At 45.8% G+C, this 20,451-nt stretch overlaps 1 protein-coding gene across 1 annotated transcript; it reads left to right on the top strand.

The window, feature by feature from the left end:
- The first annotated feature begins 1,622 nt into the window (after window positions 1-1,622).
- Window positions 1,623-20,298, top strand: col9a2 (procollagen, type IX, alpha 2). The gene is made up of 32 exons (XM_080011084.1): window positions 1,623-1,799; window positions 3,452-3,526; window positions 4,762-4,797; window positions 4,924-4,986; window positions 6,634-6,687; window positions 7,480-7,515; window positions 9,252-9,275; window positions 9,419-9,472; window positions 9,634-9,687; window positions 11,491-11,541; window positions 11,647-11,703; window positions 11,790-11,843; window positions 12,647-12,700; window positions 12,843-12,896; window positions 13,385-13,438; window positions 13,563-13,616; window positions 13,762-13,815; window positions 13,972-14,025; window positions 14,148-14,201; window positions 15,036-15,080; window positions 15,431-15,484; window positions 15,669-15,722; window positions 15,821-15,874; window positions 15,996-16,067; window positions 16,378-16,413; window positions 16,526-16,570; window positions 16,942-16,974; window positions 17,601-17,747; window positions 17,856-17,910; window positions 18,096-18,284; window positions 18,796-18,873; window positions 19,583-20,298. The coding sequence occupies exons 1-32, from the start codon at window positions 1,728-1,730 to the stop codon at window positions 19,786-19,788; spliced, it is 2,076 nt and encodes a 691-aa protein (XP_079867210.1). The 5' UTR covers window positions 1,623-1,727; the 3' UTR covers window positions 19,789-20,298.
- Window positions 20,299-20,451: the final 153 nt, after the last annotated feature.

The raw sequence follows: 20,451 nt of genomic DNA, 5'->3' as shown, positions 1-20,451 counted from the left end.
TTTTCTGACAATGTATTTTATTGAACGAATACATTGTAATGACTTCACAGTTAAAACTTGATGAAATTGTTAAACTTTGGGATATTTATCCAGTTCATACCGCCTCTGATAGCTCCGTATCAAAGGGCCCATGGTAACTCTGGAGAGGGAAGCATGCTTATAACTGCCCTACAGTACAACTACGTCTGGTAAGCCAAGAAACTCTGGGACCTTGGTCAAGCTTAATTCTGACCAGGGCATCAAAGACCTTGGTTAGGTTAGGGGGCATGGGTCAGGAGGTGGAGCGGGTCGTCTAGTAAGTGGAAGGTTGCTAGTTTGATCCCCGGCTCCTCCTGGTAGCGTGCTGATGTGTCCTTGAGCTTGGCATTGAACCCCCTAACTACTCCCCTGGCGCCGCGATATGGCAGCCAACTGCTCCTAGATACGGCAGTTACTAGGATGGTGAAATGCAGAGAAATTGCAAATTTCCCCATTGTGGGACTAATGAAGGTATATAAAAAAATAAATGAACTGAAACCATACTTACTACACCAATGAGTGAATTTGAATTCCTACATATATACTGGTATACAGATTGCAGGGCATCAGAGCGAGGGCTGCAAAGCTGTCATTACAATTTCAACCATCAGATGTCAGTAGCTGTCCATGTAGTAGTACTAGTAATAATATACTGTAGATTGATAGATATAATATATATATTTACATCTATAATAATGCATGTAAAAATAAAAATATGAATGTATTCATATACAATGAAGCAAAATGTTATCAACAAAAATGAGCAACTAACAATGAACAATGAACAATAAACCTAAAACTTAACAACAAACAAGAAACCTCTGTATCAACAATTAACACGTAGGGCTATTTGTTAACCCTAACTTCCCCATTGATGCAGTTTATTTGTATTGTTTTTTTTATTTTTTATTAAAAGTTATGATAGGATAAGCTAAGATAAGCTCAGATAAGATGTTATCATATTTAGAAAATTCAGGTGTGGACACCATTCTCCCATATAAAAGTCTGCAGCATAATGAATTCTACAGTGGAATAGTCAGCGAGACTCCAAGTCAGCAGCCAGCCAGTATTCTAAAATCTTCCCCAAGGCCTTATGTTTGTGATGTTTGGGTAAACTTAGCTTCACATATTTCCCTGGATATGGGGAGGAGCAAGATAAAGTAGCTGTAACCAACAAGCTGGTGAGAACCTTTTACAGGAGGCTCATTATCCACGAGGCTGTGGTACGAACCATTCGGATTGGGCCAAATGAACTATGAGTGCATATTCAAATTGTCGCTTTTGCTCCTCCCCCTTGCTGGGGATCCAGTGGTCTAGGTGGAGGTGTCCGTGTGTGTCCGTACGGACGCGTGGACCTCTGCAGGACCTTCTGTGCTCTCAGTGGGCTGGGCCCGTAAGGGCTGAGTTTCTTGTTTCCTCCACCCCTCCCACCTTCCCTCCCTCCATCCACCCCTCCCTCCATCCATCCCTCCCAGAGAGCGCTCCTCCGGTGAGCGGATTTTTGTCAGGGCAGTGCACATATCCCACCCCCCCCCCCCCCCACCTCCCACCCAACTCCTCCTCCTCCTCCTCGTCTCGGACAGCCTTGCCTTGCAGTTGCATAGGCGAGCCTGCCGGGTGAAGGAGCTCCAGGGGAAGGAAAGAGTAGAGCCAGAGGAGAGGATTTGGTGTACCGAGAGAGAGAGTGAGAGAGAGAGGAGAGAGGGACCATGGCTGCTCTCTCATCCTCGTTGAAGAGCTGGGTGATCCTGCAGACCCTGTGCCTGGCCCTGGCCCAAGTGGTGAGTGGACAAGGACGGAGAAGCAAGGGGAATGGCCCGAGCCGGGCTTAGGGGTTCGGCTTTTGGGGTTGGATAAGGGGTTAGATGTTAGGGCCTCTAAGGAAGGGCCTGCAGAAAGGTAAGGATTGGCTTGTCTCAACATAGATTGAACCTATGAGAGTGTTTCTGTCAACTGACAATGTGAGCAGTTAGCGATATAGGGAGTTGACATACGATAGGGTTAGAGTCCTTGATAACATGCATAAGTTTGACAAAAAGACCTTTACAGAAGTAGGGTTGGGTAAGGGTTTGTAACTAAACACAACTTTGGCCGCTGGACTCGTCCGAAGTGGACTACAAGTCATTTCAAAGTTTTTCGACAGAGGAACACCTTTAAATAAATGAAGAATGGGATCCTTGGTATTCAAGCTTTTTACCCGGAATAACTACTTTCATTGAGGAACGTTGATGAACAATGGATTTTTCCCACTTTTCACGGACGACAGAACCAAGGCAGCGGTCACAGATGGACGTGTCTAAACCAGACACATACACACTGCACAGAAGTACACACATGCATTTATAGACATGCTTGTGGACACACACGCACGCACACACACCCAGGCACGCACGTACACACACACACACACACACACACACACACACACACACACACACACACACACACACACACACACACACACACACACACACACACACACACACAAATTCACAAAATGCTCTTTCTCCTGCCTGTGAAAGGCCCTAGTCAAACACCGAAACCAAAGGAATGTCTAACCTGAGGACTCTGGTGGACTCACAGTCGTGTGCTACCTAGTGGACGTCTACCAGTTGTGAACCTAAATCAAGGATTTTCATTCATATTCCCAACGGAACCTTCAATGTTTGATCATCACTTTTTTGTTATTTTGTTGAATTTTGAACAATGGCCAAATTGTTTGATAAAAAGACATGACGCAGAATCCACAGGAGTTGAATGAGGTTATAGCGGGGTGGGAGGAAGGTGTGTGCCTGTGTGCCTGTGTGCCTGTGTGCGCGTTTGTGTGTGTGTGTGTGTGTGTGTGTGTGTGTGTGTGTGTGTGTGTGTGTGTGAGTGTGTGGAAAGTAATTGATCAGGCCAGACACACACACACACACACACACACACACACACACACACAAACATACAGTTCTCCTCTTTGCCACAACCTTTTATTTGAGTTTCAGCCAATTGTTTCTTAGCAAACACAATCCTGTTTATTATGATAATGGCCTTCCATTTTTCTCCTCCACTGTAGTGATTTAATGAAAACTAGCGAGTGGCTGCTGGAAATTGCTTTCAGTGGACCTGGATGTTCTCTGTTGTTTAAGTTATCTGGGATTAAATAGACAACACAATTACTTCTAGCACTTTTTCCCACCTGAGCCATATACATACATTGGAATGGTGTTTGACTTCATTTCCAATTATTTATTTTTGATTATTTCCAAAGACGCCTATTTCCATTGCCCTTTAATTCAGTTATGTTGAATAGGTGACGAACGTATTTTGTTTATTTTTTACGCCTCTGTTAATCCCTTATCCATTTGTTTTCCGTTAATATAAAAAAAGATGAAACATACATTTTACTATGCGATATTCAGAGGCCCTATCCGCACTTTCTCTCTCCCAGAGAGGTCCACCTGGACCCCAGGGGCAGTCTGGCCCCCCAGGCCCCTCCGGCACCCCCGGCTCCGACGGCATCGACGTGAGTATCCACACCGAGCTACAGGTTGCCACAAAGAGCGTCATTGTGCGGCAAAAAAATAGCAAAGGACTCGGAAGAGCTGCCGTACTGGGTCTCACCAGCAGTGGGCGCCCCTACTAAAAACACATTGAAACAAAAGGAGCCCTGTTCCCGGCAAAGAGAGGGGTCTTTCAGAGGGAGAGGGAGAGAGAAGGGGGCTCCTGCAACATCCTGAGAGCAGGTTTTTGGGATAATCGAGGGAGTAATGCGAGACATTTGCAATCATTTCGGGGTTGAACAAGAGACGGCTTTTATAAACAGCGTTAGAATTTAGGGTGCAGGGCAAGATGAGCTGTAAATAAACACACTGCGGCGGGGAGAATGCTCTGCCCAATTACAGATTATATCTGACCTCTGTGCTACGGGTCTACGGTTAAGATTAAAGAGCTGTGTATGCGGCCCGTATTTGCCGTAGATATGGCCGACCCCAGCACAGCCGGGTTAATTAAAGTTTATTACTGATAAATAAAATGTAAATATTCCCTTACAGCTCAATTATCAATTCCCTTTAATCATTTTTTTTACCCATTCTGGCTGTTGCAGAGGAGGGTTGCTGGCAGGGTGGGGGAGAAGGCTACAGTGTGTTTATGGGTTTGTCAACTTGAGATGGATTACGCCCTAAAGGGGATGAGAGGTTAAATGCCCAAACATACCCTTCTCCCCGTGCCAGTCATGACTCAAAAAAATGTCTAATTACTCTTACTGCAATTTTGCACAGTCATAAAGATCTAAAAGAGGCATTTGAAAGGAAAACAATGTCTATTAATATGTTGGAAGTTGTACTTTAATAACTGCTGAACTCAAATTCTAAACAGTGTCTTCTGGTTGGCATCAACTGATGAAATCATAAATATCCACATTGGAATACATAAGGATAGACAATATTATTTTAAAGTTATTATTATTATTATTATTATTATTATTATTATTATTATTATTATTATTATATTCATTCTTATATATATTTCATATTAATGAACATGAACATTAATATTTTGTTATTATTTTTCATATTATTGCATGTATTATTTAATTATCCTTTATAATTTTTAATTGTTATGCATTATTTCAGCAGGTTACATTATATTAGTCCATATTATTATTATATTTTACTATATTATCCTGTGTTAATAAAATGTCCATGATGTTCAAACCAATAACAGATAATAACACCTTTACTCCTTATTCCTTCTCAGGGAGATAAAGGACTCCCCGGCACTCCTGGTCCACCAGTAAGTTCCTCTGCGGACTGTTCATTTATTTGTTATGGTTTGTTTCCTTCATGTCGAGGGATTTCCATTCAGTGTTCCTATTCATATTGTGGTTTGTTTATTAATAAACTATCTGTTTGACCTTAGGGACTGAAAGGAGAACCAGGCGAGGCAGGCCCCCATGGAATGGCAGGGGAAAATGGCATTGATGTAAGTCTCTTTGATCACAATATCATTTTACAAAGATGTAAGTATTGATCATTTTATGATAGTTTGGGGATGACTAGTGGTGCTTTCATAAGATATTTACACACAGGAAACAATCAATGAGGTTCAGGAAATTGCATCGTTTTACTGTGATATGTGATGCTACATGACTATAGTACAACAACCACAATCCCAGACGGTATCTAGTCTAAAATCACGATATCTGTAAGTAGATTATGATAACAAAAATCCAGGACAATATCCAGTCTCGTACCAGGATATCAATACTATAACAATATATCACGTTACTATGATAACCAAAAAAGATACCTGGTCTCACATCACAATATCGATATTACAGTGGTACCTGGACTTACGACTGCATCTACTGACGAACAATCCAAGATACGAGTGGCGATAGTCGCGAAAATTTGTATCGACTTGCGACCGACTGCTCCAAGATACGAGCGTGTAAATTTGCAGTTGGCGCGTCGGCGGCCAGTCAGCAGTCAGCCAGCAGTCAGCCAGCAGTCAGCCAGCAGTCAGCCAGCAGTCAGTCAGCAGTCAGCCAGCAGTCAGTCAGCAGTCAGCCAGCAGTCAGTCAGCAGTCAGCCAGCAGTCAGCCAGCAGTCAGTCAGCAGTCAGCCAGCAGTCAGTCAGCAGTCAGCCAGCAGTCAGCCAGCAGTCAGTCAGCAGTCAGTCAGCAGTCAGCCAGCAGTCAGTCAGCAGTCAGCCAGCAGTCAGTCAGCAGTCAGCCAGCAGTCAGTCAGCAGTCAGTCAGCGGGCGACCTACATGGTGTGTGCACGTAGTTCGTGGCTTATCGATATTTTTTTCATATTTACTGTGTTTGTGCTGTGTATTTTGTTTATTTTCACCCTTCATGATTTCATAATTTATACGGGAAAAATTGCTTCGACATACGACTGTTTAAACATACGACCGTTCTTATAGAAGGAATTACAGTCGTGAGTCGAGGTACCACTGGATGACGTTATATCAGGCCTATGACCTTTTTACCCTTGATGATATCTTGTATTTTTATTTCAATTCAAGATTCAAGATTCAAGATTTTTATTTGTCACATACATTCAAATTCTCCCTACGACGGCTCCCACTGCCAGACAATCCCATTAATCGCACCGGCCTGAATGTAAACGTGGGAAATGGCCGACATGTTACTCTGCAGGGAAATTCTATCCTAAAAGTGGTTCATAAAGGCCCTTTGTACGGCCAGTTGTACTGCTGCGAGGTTTCAGAGCTCATTGAAATGAAGGCTAAAAAGACAAACCGTCACATGCTAGCAAACACACACACACACACACACACACACACACACACACGCACACACACACACACACACACACAGACACACACACACACACACACACAGACACACATTCCTAAAAGGATTTAACCAGTAATCTGTCCTGGAATCTCGATTCCCTTGTTTGCCCCCTAATTACTTACAAGGAGCGCGTCAACTTCGATCAAGTGCTATTAGCCCTATTTTGCGATGTTAATTCGGGTCACGTGCAGCTCACAACAAAAAGTGCAATCTAAAGCTGTCACGCCCCCCCCCCCCCCCTCCTCTCCTACTTCCTGTCCTCTTCCCCCTCTATGCTCTCCATACCCTGTCTCTCCCTCTCCAGGGTTTGATCGGGGCGAAGGGTGAGCGGGGGCCCGTCGGAAGCCCAGGGCCTAAGGCAAGTATCTCCACCAATCTGAGGATAACCAGCACGTGCAAACCTTAACTCCATGTCGGTTTGGTTTTGAATGGTTCCATACAGGGTTAGGGTTGGGGAAAGCCTCCACCCTTTACATATCAAGGACCCTCGATGTATTACCTACTAGACCAGGGATCCCATTCGATAAGATTTTGTCTCTGGGACCCGGATCTGAGAGGATTTTTATTCTTAGATATGATTCAGTCCAACCTCCATACCTGTCTATATATTGTTAGGGAGATAACCGTGAGAACAGGATCAGAACAGTCATTATTGCAGATAGCGGTTCATGGGGGGTCCCGAAACCCAATCAATTCATCTTCTAGACTCCGACAATGAAAGGGTTAGCGTTTCAGCTCGAGTCCAGAGGAAACCATAAGCCACCAAAACAGGAGAATAGACCAATTCATTTTGAGTGGCTAATTTATTGAAAAGCTAATGTGTTGCAACAAGTACTTTTTACATTTTAATGCTGATCACAGTCCTGCGTGGAGGACTACAGGAGTACTGTAAACATTGTACATGAGCAATGTCTCCTCCACTGCACTGTGAAGAGTCATGAGCATTTGGTTTATAACTTTTCTGTCCAAACGCCCCTGGAAAAAGATGCCAATCCTCCGCCTGTTTGTGCATCAGAATAAGAGCATAGAATTATGTCATCAAATGATATAATGTGATATGTTCCAACATGTTTTTTCTGTCTTCTTTCTTTCTGCGAAGCGTAAAACGTTTGAGCGGTGTATTGATACTGTTGTGTGCTGCTTTCTGTAGGCTCAGCCCGGACCCAGCGGCGAGCCCGGCGCTCCTGTGAGTAAAGCGCAACCTTTCTACCATGAAACTGTAATAGTTTAGATACCAATACAACAACTTTTTATTAAAAAAATATAAAAAATACATTATTTATATAAATATATATATATATATATATAAAATATATATGATACAGGATGTTGCAACATATTGAGCCAGATGCTGTGATTTACATCAACTTGATTTCCTGTTGCGAGAATCTAATAAGCTCTCATTTATCTATTTAATTATATTACTACTTGTTTTATTTTAAACTTGTAATTATTATATATTTTCTAGAGTTTTTCTAGAGGTACATTATTTACTTATTTTTATTTATATTTTTTTATTTGTTTTACTTATTATTTATTTGTAAGGATTTATTATTTGTATATATATTTATATATTTATATAATACTAAATAAATATTTATTTTATTAAATTGTCATTTGACAGGTGCTTTTTGTCCATTTATTAGAAGCAGAACAAGAAATGTCTTGTTAACCAGTTCCATAGGTTTTTTGTTGGCAGAATTCAAAATTGTCTGTATAAAGTTATATCTTGGGAAACAAATATAAAAATGTGGGGTTGTTTTTTTTACATATTTACATTTATGTTCAAACAATGTTGCTATACGCAGTCTTTCTTTTTTCTATTTCTTTCGGCTGCTCCCCACAGCGGATCGTCTGCCTCCAATAGCTTCTGTTCTGCGCATCTTCCTCCCTTACACCAACCGCCTGCATGTCCTCCCTCACCACATCCATAAAGCTTCTCTTTGGCCTTCCTCTTTTCCTCTTGCCAGGCAGCTCCAAACGAATAAGTTCACAAATGCATAAACTAATTTGCGGCAATGAAGGCCTCTTCACGTATTTTAGTCTATTTCCTCAACGCCAAAGCAGCTTCTCCCCCTATTGGTAAGAACCCGCATTCGTGGACATTTGTTTCGGGGCTCACATGGGCTCAAAGAATTATCCTACAAAAAGAGAGTAGGAGAGTGGGAAATTCTATACGACTATCCATCCGCTCTTTCCTATCTAATGGAATAATATTTTATATATATATATATATATATATATATAATATGCTATAATATAATTATGAGATGAGAGCCTTGGCGTTCAAGTGCACAATTAATGCAGTGGACTGAGACAGCCACTAGGGGGCGCACTGCCTCCATCATTCATTTCCCAGACACCAGCCGGAAGGTAGAGAACATCAAGTCACCCAATGACACGGTTGAGTGCGACACCATTAGTGGAATGCTTTTGTTTAGAATTAACAGCCATTGTGTCCTGCGTGTGTGTATTTGCGACTGTGTATGTGTGTGTGTGTGTGTGTGTGTATTGAGGTTGAGCACTTCTATACCAAGCTGCCGCACGCTACAGAAACAGCAGATAGGCGTCTGCCCTGTGGGCTTGTCTGACTCAGAGAAGGCTTACTCTCCTTAATTACTTTGTTTAGAATTCATTTCTAGCAATAGACACAGGCAAACACAAACTGATTGCTTTCTCCCTCGGTGTGTTTTCGGTCTCGCCCGCCGCCTCCGCCGCCTCCGCCGCCTCCGCCGCCTCCGCCGCCTCCGCCGCCCGCCTCGCACTCTGACACTGTGTACAATACAGCCGTTTAATTGCCGCTGCAATAATTAATTGAGTTCGTCCTCTGTTAATTGATTACGCTTTGAACTCGGGCTGGATCGGTTCCACTTGTGGAGCCGTGGATGTAACCCCTTGTTCTCTCTCGTCTGCTCCAAACAGGGACCAGGCCTTCCCGGACTGGCCGTGAGTAGCTTCTCTGGTCTAATGCCGTTATCATTTAATGGCTTTGCTCTGAGATATGAACGCACTGTAATTGTGTGGTGTTATCTCTCCCTCTCTCTCTCTCTCTATCTCTCTCTCTCTCTCTCTCCTTTCCCCCTCCCCAGGGTGCTCCTGGGCCAATTGGTCTTCCTGGTGAGATTGGACAAACTGGACTCAAGGTGAGAGGGCCGCTTGCAGTTCATCACACGGACACCTCGCATGCCAGCGATACGTTCGCCCCCAACTCCCATCCTCCTCGCGCGGCGCCTCGCCCGGCCCTCCCTGCCTCGCCCTTCTTCTTCTTCTTCTTCTTCTACCTCTTGTCTCTTCTTTCTTCCAGGGAGCGATGGGACCAGCGGGACAGCCGGGACTTCCAGGGCCCCCCGGCAAGCCGGTACGTTCCCCCCTACGGGGGGAGGGTTCAGTCGCACTCACCTTCCTCGGTGAACCGTCCCCCTTTGGACAATTCCTACAGCCGCCCGCGGACAAGCCCCCTTCGTCCTTGGCAAACTTTGAAATGCAGCTGGAGCTCCGAAGGTTTCCAGGCGTGAATTCCTCTATCTGTCTGTAATCTATGATTGATGCGCGATAGGGAACGACTGTCTCTATCAGTCCAGAGATTAATGAGCCCTAGTTCTGAGAGAAAATTAGAGATTTGTGAGTTATCGGGGACAGCTGCTAATCGTCTGTAATCATTAAAAGCGGCACACACACATATCAGCAGTTGAGTTGATTGATTATGCAGGAGGTGCCTGGAATATTCCCGGCTACACGGGCGGGGGGGGATAATGGAACGCGCCTCGGCGGTGAGCTAATTGCCTGGAGCCTGTGTCAGTGAGGAGCCGTCCCCCGGCCATCCCCATGTTCCCTAAAACGCCCAAAAAATGGAATCTCCAACCCCCAGCCAAAGCTTCCCCTTCCACCCCCACCCGACCTCCACCGCCCTCTCCGGCACAGTCCCTGAAGGCCACGCCTGCTCGGGAAATACCACAAACAGTCCTGAGTGGCATCTCTGCTCTGTTTTTTTTTTTGCCCCCTCCTTTTTTTTATTTTTTATTTTTATTTTTTTTTGCGACCGTACTCTCCGGAGCAGTTTATGGAGAGGAAAAGGGGGTGTCATGGGGGGGAGGAGGAGGGGGAGGAGGAGGAGGGAGGGGGAGCGGCCTCATTGAGAGTGATGTTCCCAGCTCGGGGGAGTGTATTTGTTTAGCTTTAGTGCTGTCCTAGGGTAAATAAAGTCCCATTAGATGAGTGGGCTGTCTCATCTGACTGGCGCTGGAATACATCAGGTCCCGTGGAGACGCTTTACTTCTTAAGTCAGTCTATGAATAGACTCGGAGAGAGGGAGATAGAGAGAGAGGGAGAGAGGGAGAGAGGGAGAGAGATGGAGAGAGACAGACGAGACGGAGAGAGAGATTGAAGAGAGAGTGAGAGCGCTTGGCTCAGCTTTCACTCCTCCTCCGTCACCAACCTGCTTCCACTAAATCTTGCTGCCGGAATCTGACAGTCTAGCCATCCATCCATTCATTCATCCATCCATCCATCCATCCGTTTATCTTCTATCTATCTATCTATCTATCTATCTATCTATCTACAGTATCTACAGTATCTATCTATCTATCTACAGTATCTACAGTATCTATCTATCTATCTATCTGTCTATCTATCTATCTATCTGCCTATCTATCCATCCATCCATCCATCATCCATCCATCCATCTATCTTTCTATCCATCCACCCATCGATCATCAATCCATCCATCCATCTGTCTGTCCATCTATCCATCCATGTATCTATCTATGTTGACATTTCAAGACAATTCAGACATTCCGTTTTGTTTTTTTACCAAAGTCTAAAATGGTTGCAGCTCCTATAACCGCTCAATAACATGGTCATAACAATAACAGCAATAATAATGACAAGTGTGGACAACATTGCTGACATTACTGCATTCAGAATCATGGGTCATTTGATTATAGCCAAGCTCTCTATTTTATGTTCCATGACAAAAGGAGATAATGGAACTGAACCCGCCAAAGATTCTGGGTTTTTTCGATAATGAAAGGACGAAAGGAGCCAAAAGGAGGTGTAGCTTAACTCTCTCTCCCTCTCTCTCGAGCGCTCTCTCTCTCTCTCGCGCGCTCTCTCTCTCACTCTCCCTCTCTTGCTCTCTCTCTCGCTCTCTCTCTCCCACCAGGGACCCCCAGGGAAGTTTCTTGGCGGAGAAGAGGGCAGTGCCGACTTCCAGGTAAGCTGCGCTGACATTTCCACTCCTTCCCTGGCCGGGCATCTATTGACAGCTCATCCCCGTTAATGATCCACCCACACACTGCCTCCTTTCTTACCCCAACAGTGTCCAGCTAACTGTCCGGCGGGCCCTAAAGGCCCCCAGGGGATGCAGGGAGTCAAGGTAAGTGCAATATATGAGCAAGTTGGGCACTTTCTTTCGATAATTCAGCACGATTCACTGAGATGGTCTCAACGATTGTCCTCCAGGGCCACAAAGGACGCGGCGGCATTCTCGGAGACGCCGGTATCATCGGAACAACTGTGAGTCACACCGTCAAGACCCTCAATCAAGTCGGCTGATGGTCTTTGTGTTTATCTTTTGGATGCACATGCTCAATCACGCGACCACACCTCCACTGTATTATACACCCTCACGCCATCCAAGGCCAGAGGAGGCAAGGATTAGCTCTAATGAAGCCCCCCGAGGAGGATGACTGGCACTAATCTGGCCCAGATTAGTCAGGCCTGGTCCTGGCCGAAAGTCAGCATGCAGCCAAGCCAGATGAAAGGGGGTGCTGAGGAGCCAGGTAACACGGATGGGAGGATGAGGGAGTGTCGGGGGTTAGCGTAGCCTCCTCACCCCTCCGTGTCAAGCAGAGCTAATGAGCACACGGTGGGTGAGGGGAGAGTGGCGAGCTGAGCCTCAGGAAGCAGCCTCTGATCTCGCTCCGACTCCCGTATCCTGTATCTCCGTGGCGCTTAGACTCAGAAAACACTCACCGAGCACTGAGACAAACGTTTCACTTTTCAACTATTACGAGGTCAGACGAGGTCAGGGCAGTTTACCTTCTCGATAACTGTTCAAACAAAGAGATAGTGGTGTTTTGTATTCACACCTTCCATTATTCTACGCTATTCAGTATTCACCACCACAAACCAGATGTGGATCAAGTGGCTGCTGTCAGATTCTTACCGCTACTTAATCTGAACAGGAAGCAAGAGTCAACCTTAGTTACGCATAGATGGACTGAAGGCTCTTGCTGGCATTAACCTGCTCTACAGTCCAGAGATGGACTCTTAGTGAGGTGGATTTACAACCCTTTCTTTCTCCCTCCTTGCCTCAGGGCACCAAGGGCGATGTGGGAATCTCTGGGGAGCAGGGCATCCCTGGACCACCGGTAAGCTAAAAAAGATCTTCTTCCTTTGAGTTTTTGTCCACAAATCTTCCTTGGAAGATTGAAAAAAACACGTTATCTAGTTCTACTAGTAAATGTCTGGAGAAGGTCCTGTATCAATGGCGTTTCCTTTTCTCCTTCTAAGGGTCCAATGGGTCTGAGGGGCTACCCAGGAATGATGGGCCCCAAGGCTGAGGCGGTGAGTTTTACCTTCTCTTTGCTTCATTTTTACTTTTCCTCACGTCTACACCCTGTGCCTTCCTTCCTCCATTTAGAGCAGACCCGCCTTCATTCCTAGATGGGTGCAAAGAAGGTTCGGCTAGGCCTGCCCCCACTACACAAACACCATCCATTATCAGCAATGGAGACATAAGGAAATAATGCTAACAGAAATCTCTCCCCTACTCTAATGAGTTGTGGTTTTCTGAGTCCGCCGTACCTCCATCTGTAGTTAATGGTCCACCGTAGCCATCCGTCTAATGTTAACACAAGCAGCATTAGCCAAGTTAGCAGCAAGGCTTAGTGCCAAAGCAAGAGTAGCTGGCTCATGGTGTAGCTCCCATTTGCAAAGTGAGCTTAGCGCTAATTACCCCTTTATCACAATGAATAGTAGGCTACCGTGACTTAGTGTAGCATCCTCCCTGATCTGGAGTGAGTGATGGCCCTGTTTTTTGTTTCCTTCCTCAGGGGCCCCGTGGCTACAAGGGCATCACAGGCCACGTTGGCATTCCGGGGCCTCCCGTAAGTACTCCGAAACAAAACCAGAAATTCACACACATACATACAAATATTCTCAATAACTCACCAGCATATTGAAACCACACATACTCGCCTGAGGTAATGAAAGACTTTATCCACTTCATAGGGTGAGGAAGGACCCCAGGGACCACCCGGAGAGTCAGGAGATAAGGGAGACATGGTATGTGAACACCGAAAACACCCTCCCTCTAAGTTCATTTCCTCCCAAGGTTTCTTTCTCTTTCGGCAGAGACGATATACAGAGATGATATTGATAATGATGCGGAGCGGTTTTGTGCAGACATTAATGTGGCTGTCTTCTGCAGGGCGGCAGAGGTATCCAGGGCCCACAGGGAGCCGTTGGCAAAAAGGGAGTAAATGTGAGTAGAGAAATACCCCCCCACCCCCCCCCCCCCCCCCCCACACACACACACACACACAAAAACAAAAAAACAAAAACAAAAGCAAAGCTACAGCAGGATGTGGAGTATTTGACAAATTAGCTAAAAATGATTAATCCTGCCTGTTTGTTTCAGGGCCTGCCTGGAATTGATGGGAAGGATGGCACACCTGGCATTCCTGGAATAAAGGTAGCTAGGGATTGCAAACTGTGGCAACAATGATGAAATTAATGATTACTGGCTTCAACCTTGGTAAAACTGTTTTTCTGCTTTTCCTCCTTCCTTCCTCCCCTCTCGTTTTTTCTCTTCAGGGTGGCCCAGGGCAGGCTGGGATGCCTGGTCCCCCCGGTCATCAAGGAGCAGCGGTGAGTAATCTGTGTGTGTGTGTGTTTGTGTCTGTGTCTGGTGTTACGTTTAATTCACTTCCACTGTTTGGCTCCGTTGTCGGTTCCCCCCTCTGCACTTTGTCTAAGCGCTGCAGTTGGACACAAGAACACTCGTTAGCACAAGAACATCTCTCATTAAAAAAAAAAAAAAAGAAACCCTCATTGTCTCCCAGACCACGTATGGTGCTACTTGATCTGCCCTCCTTCCCCAATACCAAGAAAGCCAGGGCAGAGGCAGCGGTAGACAAGGGTAAGCGGTCTGGTAATGTAGAAGATTTATGTTCTGGGCACTCATTCAGGTTAAAAGTGACCCCTTGAACCAGGCTGTTTAGGACTTAAACCACCTTGAAATAGCTCTCCCACTGCAAGCAATTGATCACAATCAGCACTGAGTGCGCCCGCCTTGGTGTGTCTACGTCTGTGCGTTGTGTTTGTACGTATGTGTGTGTCTTTGTCGTTGTCTGTGTTTCTGTGTGTTTCTGTGCGTGATATTCTGACTAAGGGGTAATGAAGCTTGAGCACATTTTTGCTTTGCGGACACTGCTGAAAAACTCCACCTGCATAACTTTGTCCAACCGCGCCAGAAAGAAAAGCCCTGTAGAGAAACACACACACAAAGCCTTCATTATCATTGGGCCTTCACAAGCATACTATTCTCTGTAAAGTACAGGTCATGCTCATTGTCATTATGTCTGAAACGCCAAATAGATTAAAAGAATATGTGGAGCTCGCTGTGGTGGACTGAGTAGAAGTACAAGGAGGGCTTTGAGCGACAGCGTTGTCTGATCTTCCGCTGTCTGATTCCATCAACAGGGTTTGCCTGGAGGTCCAGGGACAAAGGGTGGACTCGGAGCCAAGGTAAGACGGAGTCAAATTAAAATATGAGGATATCTCCCTGCACAAGGATTTTCTATTAACATCTGAGATGATTGGATTGCAATGTGATAGCAAACAACCATATACAAATTCAAGTGAAAATGCACTCAAGAACTATTGAAACGCTTACATGTAGAGGCACTGTCCAGGTAAGTTAGCCAAGTGTCCAACCTGTCAAGACATATAAAGTCCACTCATCCCTGGCATAACGTCAGTGATTGTGGCGTTAAAAGCTCAAAAGCTGTGAATTTGAGTCTATTAGTCTAATCGCAGGGCCTTTGCTAAATACGCATTCTATAGCCCATCTTTTTTTGTTTTATTTTCTCCTATAGGGGGAGCCTGGACCCAGGGGACATGTCGGCATGGCTGGTGCCTCCGGACCTCAGGTGACACATTTTCATGCTCACAAACTACATCCACAAAGCATGGCCTTGAACACCATTGTGCGACATAAATTTCCACCTTAGGTGTCCCATTGGAAAACAAGGGATGCCCGTCGTGGCGTATTACTGTAGCTACATCATTTATGAGTCATCCGTAATTACCACCCTGAATTTCTCCACTTCCCAGGGCGAGCCCGGTCTTCCCGGAGAGGCTGGTATGGAGGGAGTTCCTGGACCCAAGGTAATCAATCGATCCAGTACGATACCTGGTCGAGAACCCCCCAGCAGCTGTGTGGCACTTTCTTGCTGATCCTCGCTCTTCCACCTTTTCCCCAACAGGGAGACAGGGGACAGAGGGGGGAGGTCGGACCTCAGGGAGCCGTTGGCAAACCCGTGAGATAACACTCTGTATAGATAACACTTCCAATCTCTTCATCTTCACCATTACGGCACTTCTGTATTTTCAGTGCTAGGACCGTGTTCAATGGCTATTTGTTCTTGTGTTCCTAAAAAGGGGAACAAGGGGGAGAGGGGACCCATCGGAGTTCCAGGTGCTCAAGGCCTCTCTGGAACTAAAGGAGATAAGGTCTGTACATGCATCCCTGTGTTCTGCGTATCCATTCAGTTGCAGGGATGCGTCTTCAGGGGGCAGTGTTTACCCGGGGAAGCCACATGCCCCTTGCCTACAGATTGAATCGCTCAATGTGCACAGGGTGGGGGCAGACAATATAAATGATAATCCCGCCGTCATCATCTCCTGAAACTACATCTTTCTTACTTTGCAGTGTCGGACGTCTTCGGCTCGAATCAATATCTTATCCGTGTGCGTGCGCATTTTGTATTATAGATTCCAGCATGTTTATGACTCACGGCATCTCTCTCTCTCTCGCTTTCAGGGTTTCCAAGGAAGGGTCGGGTCCAAGGGAGACTTTGTGAGTAGGAGCGAGTCTAGCAGTTTAGAAAAATTGGTGTTATTTGTATCGCAGCTCAGAAACACATGTCTCCTTGTCACACCCCCCTCCTCGTACTCTCTCTCTACCTTAGGGTGACCCCGGCGTTGAAGGGTTAGAAGGCGAGAAGGGTGAAAAGGTAAATTGCACTGATGTTGAAAATAAAGGATAAACTCGAGATGAGGAGCTTAATAAAAATGACTTGATGGTACTCTGATATCTATCAGAAATTTATATATTCATGGGTGAAAAAAACAACTAAAAAACTGCATAACGACTTTTGAATTTCAAATAATCCAGATGGCAAATGAGCCATTTACATGACAGTGAAGCGACGGAGCGGTGTTGGGGCTTTGATGCGATGCTCTCAGATCATTTGTTTGTACGTTTTGTTTTTTTTATCTTTCAGATTGTTGAAGCACTCTGTGTCGGAAATTGTGGATGTGTACCTGCTGGAATATGAACATACATATGTATGAATATGGTAAACAGTCTTTTCTCTGTTGACAGGGTTTGTCTGGTGAGCCGGGCCCTAAAGGACAGGTGAGAATTTGCTTTAGGATGAATAGACGTAAAACAAGGCGTTAATGGTTCCTTCCTTCCTCCGTGCTTCTTTTCTTCTTTCTCTTCTAAATCCATTCCTCGCTTCCTTCCTTCCACCTCTCTTAATTCATTCTCTTCTGCCTTCCTCCATCCCTTCCAACATTTTCTTCTCCATTCCTCCCCTCATCAACGCGCCTTCCTCACTTCCTTCCCTCCTCCCTTCATCCCCCTTGTCGTCTACCTTCCTCCCTCCCTTCTCCGTACCTCCATTCCTTCCTTTCTTGGTTCTTTTCTCTTCTACCTCTCTTCCTTCCCTTCTACCTCCCTTTCTTCCTTCCATTCCACATGCATTCCCTCTTCTCATCTACCTTCCTCCTTTTCTTCCTTAAGACACTTTATTCATTCCCAGGGGGAAATTGCGATAAAAAAAAAAGACAGATGGCAGAGGCCATGTAAGGTGCCAATTTTCCCCCTTCCTTCGTTCCCTTATCCCTCCCTTCCTTCCTTCTTTGCCTCCGTCCTTCCGACTCCCTTAGTTGGTTCCTACTCCCGATTGATTTACTTTTGTCCTCCAACCGCTCTGCCAGACAGAACTCTCCGTTCACTCCCTCCTCTTATCTCTACAGCATGGGATCAGGGGCGACCTAGGCTACAATGGACCCACGGGGGATCCAGGCAAACCAGGAGACCAGGGACCATCGGGACTGCCTGGCCCCAGGGGCCTCAACGGGGAGAGGGGCGTACCAGGGATGCCTGGAATTCAGGGAGCATCAGTAGGTTGAGATGACTCCATTATGTAGAGTGTAGTGATACGGTACATACAGTATAAGGCTGGGGATACATTTTTGATGGACCAATTATAATTTAATTTCTCTCCCCAGGGGAGTGATGCGTCCGACCAGCATATTATCGAGGTGGTGCTGAAGATGTTGCAAGGTGAGCAACCAGACCTGCTTACTGACTTTTTGCTGTCCGTAGGAAAGATTAAACAAGCTAATTTCCCCAATTTAACTTTCATCTCCTGGGCAATCAGTCTCTCCTTCCCCATCTAAGGTCATTTTTTCTTAATCATGCTCAGGCAGTAGAATGAGGCACGCCCCACTGTCTCCCTTCTCTTACAGAGCGGCTAGCGGCTGTAGCGGTGAGCGCCAAGAGAGCCGTGCTGGGCGGAGCGGGCGTCATGGGACCCCCCGGGCCTCCCGGACCCCCGGGATCCCCCGGTCCCCAGGGAATACACGGTCTCACCGGGGCCCGCGGCATCCCCGGCATCATCGGCGGCGCCGGACAGATCGGAAACACAGGACTTAAAGGTAGAGAGATGAAGTACTGTTGACATATCCCACTGAACTGAGGGTTCAATTGGTTTGGAACCAGGGGAAAGGGAAAAGGAGATCGAACTTGTTGTGCTTTGAACTTTTTTTACAAAGCCAAAACTTTTACCCCATTGGACAGGATATAAGCACAGTGAGAAGCTGTGAAGGGTGGTGAGTGGTCGAGGTTGTAAATGATGGCAACCATCATTCATCATAAGGGTTGAAAAATAGCAAATCTATCTTATCTATATAATCAATAATGACTTACTATGTTGATGTATTATATCTTGTTTTAGGGTTAGGGTTAGAATTAGATAAGGGATATATTTGGGTTAGGCTTGGGGTTAGGGTTAGATGCGCTGATTGTTTGAGTTTCCAAAATGCTTCTTTCTATCTATATTTAAAAAAAGCATTGTAAGAAGTTCAGGAACGTCTTCTGAGATGAAACAGATGGAAGCAGGGATTTCATTATGGATTTTAACAATATTTTGACCATTGTGTTCGCCAGGAAAGAGAGGACTAAAGGGAGAGAGAGGAAATCCTGGAAAGCCTCACCCGGGCGCACCGGGACCTCCTGGAATACCAGGTAAGATCAATAGGCCGTCTTTACATCTTTCTGCAATATGCTAAATACTCAAGCGCTCCTCCAACAGTCCCTTAAGTCCTAGCGGGAGGCTTACAGCACTGACCACGGGCTGGAAGCGGTGGAAATGAACAGGCGTTATCAGTCTTCTGAAACACCGTAGCAAAGCCTCAGGGAGGCCCTGCTCAAAGGCAATCGGAAAAGCTTCATTAACTTGAGTCGTTTAACAGATGCTTTTGGTAGATCTAATAGGAATGCATCAGCACACGCTAACATCAAAACAGCGGTAAACACACATTAGCATATGCATGGGTGCCCATCCGCCCACCCGCCCACCCACCCACAACCAGGGATTTCTGTAGATGGGTGTAGTTTTGGAACAAGAGTAAAATATCCAACAAAACAAATGTCTTCAATGCGACACCCACTCTAGTAAATAGTGAAGTCACAAGTCAGTCTGAGGAGTGAATGATAAAACCACTTTTTAAATTCAAACAGACACACACACACACAAACACACACACACACACATGAATATGGGGAAAATAACACAAAAAGCAAATTTCCCCAAAAAGTCCAGTATCCCTTTAAGCAACATGTGTTTGGTAGTATTTCCATGTTATTTTTGAATGATCCATTGTGCTGTTCTAAACGAATACACTTAAACTACCGAGGCAGAAGGCATAATAAACGGAACCTTCTTCCTCCACAGGTCCGCCCGGCGTGGACGGTGTGGCCCGGGACGGCCGGCACGGCGAGCGGGGACCTCAGGGCTCGGCCGGAGAGGCCGGTCGCCCGGGCAAGGCGGGCCCGTCAGGTCTGCCCGGCTACTGCGAGGCCGCCATGTGCCTCGCAGCCTCGGCCTACACCTCCCCCCGACTGCAGGAGGCCGGGCGGATCAAGGGACCCAATGTCTAGAGGCACCGGGAGTGAGCGAGAAAGAGAGAGAGAGAGAGAGAGAGGAGAGGAGCTAGAAAAAGCTCGCAAATCGTTTGCGAGTGGTGCAATGTTACTGTGACTGCCGCTGCTCACCCGATTGGTTGGACGATGAACTCCAATCTTGAACTACGGCATCCAGCACGTCAAGTGTCAGTCACATCCAAACCCTCACCCTAACCCAGTTCAAAATGGGGAACGAATCCATCCCAAACCACAGCAAATGCTACCTTCCATATACACCTTCATCAGTGGTAGTAGTTTTATTTTACACATTAGGTGTGAATTCTGGTTTGATGTCCACCCCCCACCCGCTGCCTTTTTAAAGTGTACCCTTAAAAAAATGGACCAATAAATATTTTCCAATTCTGATTTTGAAACATCAAGAACTGTATTGAAGGATCATCTGTAATTTGAATTTGAAAATTGTATCTTTTCTTTTTTTTTTTTTTTTTTTACCTCATGTGTATAGTGCCTCCCCTCCGTTCTCCCCTAATCTCATTTTCAGCAACGGGCATCGCTTTGTCTCTTTCCTCTTGTTGCCTGGCAACAACCGCATATCCCGCACTCTCACCCCTCTCTCTCTCTCTCTCTCCCACAATGCAGTGCTGTAAATCTTTGTAAATGTGTGTTGATTATTATGTA

This window comes from Zeus faber (assembly GCF_960531495.2).
Source record: "Zeus faber genome assembly, chromosome: 1".
NCBI classification, from domain to species: domain Eukaryota; kingdom Metazoa; phylum Chordata; class Actinopteri; order Zeiformes; family Zeidae; genus Zeus; species Zeus faber.
This window is presented reverse-complemented; position numbering and strand designations above follow the sequence as displayed.